Source organism: Thamnophis sirtalis, unplaced genomic scaffold (genome assembly GCF_051295495.1).
Source record: "Thamnophis sirtalis isolate CommonGarterSnake01/CBP01778 unplaced genomic scaffold, rThaSir2_p1.2 scaffold_1, whole genome shotgun sequence".
Lineage (NCBI taxonomy): Eukaryota > Metazoa > Chordata > Lepidosauria > Squamata > Natricidae > Thamnophis > Thamnophis sirtalis.
Window position 1 is genome coordinate 76794161 of NW_028261381.1, and position 5180 is coordinate 76799340.

The following is a 5180-nucleotide window of genomic DNA, read 5'->3' on the forward strand; positions in this document are numbered from 1 at the left end:
ATAGACAATACCTCAAGGGTTCCTTCTCTCCTGGTAACTATCATGGCACTGTAATAAGGCAATCTGTTTTCTTATAAATTGTGTGGGTAACCTTGAAGGATTTGCAAAGTTGCTATCTGAAGAGCTATTTAAAGGAGGATGTAGGATGAAATCAATTGTGAAGTGCATCCTTCTTTCTTTAAACTTCCATGTCCCTCTCCTTAATAAAGAAGCATCCTTCCTTCTTTAAACTTCCATGTCCCTCACCTTAATAAGAACTGAAAAAAAATCTACAAGCTTAAATCTGCAGATAGCTACAGGCTGAACTAAAAAGCTGCTAGAATATATACAGCCTGTCCCTCCCTGTAATGATTCTACAATTCCTTTTGCTATAACTAGAATCCTGTTTTCCAGAGCAAATTTGTAACAGCAGAAGAATTTGCTCTATCTCTAATTATATTTGTTCTCTTTATGTAATTGCTTTGTAAATTATTTGAAGAATTCTAGACCAACAGCTTTTCTAAGCTCATGTATTACCAGGCGGGATTGAGTTATTGAAAGAGACATAAAGAAGTCATGGTTAGTTTTTTTCTTTCCAACCTCCTTACCTTGAATTGAGCTAAATTACGTGAAGTAATAAGTTGCATTCAAATAATCAGTCAAAACCAATAAAGAAAACCAGTGTGTCAATACAAACTAGCGAACAGATATCAATACTACAACACTTGGCTGCATTCTTAAAGGTTTCATAGGAAAAATATTATTTTCACCAAGAGAATGTAGGTTGACAAAGTTTCATGGTAGATTCAATTTTATACACACGGTCTTTAGCAATGACTGGGAAAGCCCTATCTTGAAAGTCATATGTTTGGTAGACCACATGTATGCATGTAAAAATATCCTGGGATTCAGTTCTGGGCATTTCCTTAAACCTTTACTCCCTTTGGAACAAAATGTTAGAAAAATGTACTGTTTCACTTCCAGAGAAGTGAAATTATAGTACAAAACTTAAGTCGCTAATTAGTATACTTTATGGAAATATTATCTCTATTTCAGTATAAAATGAAAAATATATGGGTACAAATATGACAGAATTTATGGAAATCAAATTGGGACCTACATATTTCCTATCTAATGATTCAATCCTGGTCACTTCCTGATGAAACTGGAAAACTCCAGTTGAAAACCTAACGTCAACTGTACTAAACTAGCTGGACCACTGGTCCAAGCTGGCATAAACAAACTTTTTTTGTGTTCCAGACTTAACATATTACACTGAGATCAAACTGAAGGAATTATCAATCTAATAATTCAGACAATATAATACAGTTCTTTTGTTCTGCCTCTAAATATTTCTCTTAATGTACAGGGTTTGCCTTTTTAAAAAATAACTTCAGAACTTCTTATTTTGTTTAATCCCATCCATATTGAATTGGATTATCTGTACATAAGAAGAGCTGCTACACAATTGGTTTCTGGAACAGCCATCTTAGAGCAAACGTATAACTACAAACGATATATTTGATCAAAACTTACTAAAGTTGAACCGAGTCTTTCAAAAGGACAAATTTTGAGCTGAGGCTGTCCACATAATGAAGTGACCTTATCAGATTTCTTAAACATTCTTAACTTGGATGTGCAACAAGTAGCACATGAAGCTATTCGAAACACGAGTAACTATTCCTGTTACACCAAACCATTAGAGACAAAATATAAGGTTGAGAAGACAATTTTTAGAAGTTAAAGTTCTTTAGTTAATATAATTTAAGGACACGTTTTGACATCTATATTAACTAATTTAAAAAAAAAAGATATCAGGAGTAGAACTAGGACAATATTAATAGGAGTCAAATTTTGACTTGAATATTTCCTGTCTCCAGAGTGTGGGAGGCTCAAATTCAATCTTTGCACCACTTTGAATTGTGAAAGCAAGCCTGATAAAAGAAAATTTTGAATAGCAAATGGCAGGACAGAAGAGAAGTGGGTTTATTGTCTACTTCAACTATGGATGTTATTCTTGTGATGTTATTTCATGTTTACATGTAAAGGGTGGTCAGATTTCTAGGAATGATGCAGACAAAAATGTGGCTCATGGAAATGGTACAGTGAAAGCTCAAAGTCTTTTTTTTTCCTTTTTCCTAATTTTAGAAAAAGAAGAGGGCTATCACTGCCCGCCGGCAACATCTCAAGGTATATATATACATATTTATGGAGATCATTTTTTTTTAAAAAAAAAGCAGTGCTATTTTATTGTCTTTTTGCCTTTCTCCCTAGAGAAGAAGGAAGGTAATTGTAAAAAGTCCTACGCCAGTCATGGCTAACCATTTTGTCATTGCGTGCCAAACCTGTGTGTGCACGCAAAACAGCACATGTGTGTGTGCCCACATCTAAAATGCAATGTGCCCCACCCTCTTGCACATATGCGTGACCCCCTGTGACCCCCTGGCACATGTGTGCGACACCCCCTTGTGCCCTGTTTTGGGTCTAGCAGGCCTCCCTGAAGCCTCCTGGGACCAAAAATGGGGTGCTTGGGGGCACACCGCACCTCCTTGAACTCCCTTTCTGCCCCTCCATACATGCCCCTCTGCACATGCATGCACATCTCCCACATGTGTGGCAGAGAGCTGGAAAACAGCTGGCCGGTGGAAGGTGTGCACACATGTGTGGTGGAACTGAGCTGGGTGACGGCTTGTGTGCCCATAGAGAGGGCTATGCATGCCAACCTATGTGTGCCATAGGTTCCCCATCACGGTGTTATGCCATGAAGAATTCCTCTTCTACAATATCTAGCAAAATGCTTCTCAAATGATGACTGGGCATCTGCCAAGAATGAGACAGAAAAAACTAGAACTGGACTGAACATTCCACATGTATACAGATATCTGCTGTGATTCATTAACAAAGAATGTTTCAAGTTAATGATCAGTTTAAGATTTCTGTCCCATTTTCAAGTACAGGAGCTGCAAGTTAGCTGTGACAGTGACAATTCTGATGATACTTTAAATGCAAGTCTGGCCCAAGTGCTAGGAGTGGATTTTCATTATTTCCCTTCCCTCCAAATTTAAAAGAAGATGATACACAAGGAAGACTTTTCATCCCCATACCTTCCATGAACCCCATTTCAACAACGCAGTTTGCTCTTGAGGTCATTTCTGATAACAAATTAATCTCGGGGAAAATGCTCTGGAAAGAGTCTACATTCAGTAACCTACTGGTGATTGGAAAAAGCTTCTTGCTTATGGGCAAATTCATTAAGTTAGTGCGATCAGACTTTCATTCCATCTTTCTACATGATCGGGATAGTTCTTTCATTGAACTAAAGGACATTGTGCTTAACCTCTAGTAATGATGAAAATAATTAATAATCATGAATAATTACACTTTGAATTTTAAACACCTTTTATTGAGACTTGAGTGATTCTGATTTGCTGATAATCTGCTAGGAATTCATGGGGTAGCCTCAACATGAATGAACATTCTAGTCATAGGAATGGAGAAATGATGATCTTCATATTTTGTTGAACCAGAAATAGTAGTAATCCAGCCAGTTTTGGCCAGTGCTGATGGCTGTTGGGAGCTGTAGTTTTTGGTAACATCTGAAAGATCTCCCATTTGTGTCATGATGGCTCAGTGGCTAAGATGCTGAACTTGTCGATCAGAAAGGTCGGCAGTTCAGCAGTTTGAGTACCTAGTGCCATATAACGGAGTGACCTCCCATTACTTGTCCCTAGCTTCTGCCAACCTAACAGCTCGAAAGCATGTAAAAATGCAAGTAGAAAAATAGGAACCACCTTTGGTGGGAAGGTAACAGCGTTCCATGCATCTTCGGTGTTTAGCCATGCCGGCCACATGACCACAGAGTCGTCTTCGGACAGCGCCTGGCTCTTCGGCTTTGAAATGGAGATGAGCACTGCCCCTAGAGCCGGGAACAACTAGCACATATGTGCGAGGGGAATCTTTACCTTTATACTGACTCTGTTCTATGCTACTTTCTAAGCCCTGCTCTTTATTTTGATGTTAGCAGAGGTGATTGTTGTTTTGGGCACAATTATATACCTTATGATGCATTCTCTCTCTCTTCCTTGACAAATACTTCTTCTGCCAATGTAATTTTGCTTCTTCCAATTATCTTCCAGAGTGTTATGCTCCAGATTGCTGCTACTGAGCTTGAAAAAGAAGCTGTAGCTAAGGAAGAAGAAAAAGCCAATTATCTTGCAGAACACTGTCCACCTCTGCACATGCCAAGTTCCATGCAAGAACTGCAGGTAATGATTTCATCCCTTCCATCTCCTATCCAAGAACAGGAGCATTAAACTTCACGTATAATGCATTAGTTGATTTGCTGATTTGATCTGACAATTCGTTTCTTTCCAAATTAGATTTTTGCAAACTATAAAGACCCATCATCCCCAAATATAAATATATGTTCTTAATTTGGCTTATGTTTTTAACATATTAGAGGCCTAGGCCTGACTGTCTGTGGAGAGGAGACAAATGATTATTGCCCCAAAACTGAAACTTATCATATTTTTCGGAGTATAAGACCCACCTTATTCACAATAACAGAGGTGTTTCCCCCTTCCTCCAACCCCCAGAAGCACTCTGCAGGCTTCAGCAGGGCTGGGGGAAGGGGGAAATGCTGCTGTTTTTGCAAAAATAAATCCCTTTTTGCCAGTTTTTCGCAGAAACTGGGGTATCGTTGCTTTCCCCCAGCCCTTCTGAAGCCTGCAGAGTGCTCCTGGGGGCCAGGGAGGAGAAAAACCTTTATTTCTTACTTACCTCTTCAAAATCTTGATGCGTCTTATACACCAGTGTGTCTTATAGTCTGAAAAATACGGTATACGCTTGTGTTAGGAATCGTGACAGTAAGTATCTGAGGGCAACATTTATGTGATAATGTCAATATGCTGATATTGCATTTTGTCCCCATTGCAGTTTGCTGAGGAAGCTGCTGTTATATATATATTAGGCTATAGTGTAGGCCATATCAAAGTGCAGGTTTAAACACATACTAAGTAAAAATAAAATTCTAAGCAAACAATTATAGGTTACAGGTACAATTACAGTGACACATTGGGTTATAGCACTGCATATTTTTATGAATCATTTCTTCCCGTTTCTTTCCTTGATTGAAGACTTCTGTTTTTTAGAAAGTAGTTACACTCATTCCCCACCCCCAATGTCCTGTTGTCTTCAGATCT

The 5180-nt window shown here is 38.6% G+C and overlaps 1 protein-coding gene across 1 annotated transcript in view; it reads left to right on the forward strand.

Annotated features, from left to right (window-relative positions):
* Positions 1-2129: 2129 nt before the first annotated feature.
* TNNI2 (troponin I2, fast skeletal type) overlaps positions 2130-5180 on the forward strand; it is an 8198-nt gene continuing 5147 nt past the window's right edge. The window contains exons 1-2 of the mRNA XM_087716653.1: positions 2130-2169; positions 4116-4244. Coding sequence (XP_087572779.1) covers positions 4122-4244 — 123 coding nt within the window. The 5' untranslated portion in view covers positions 2130-2169; positions 4116-4121. The remainder of the gene's footprint in view (positions 2170-4115; positions 4245-5180) is intronic.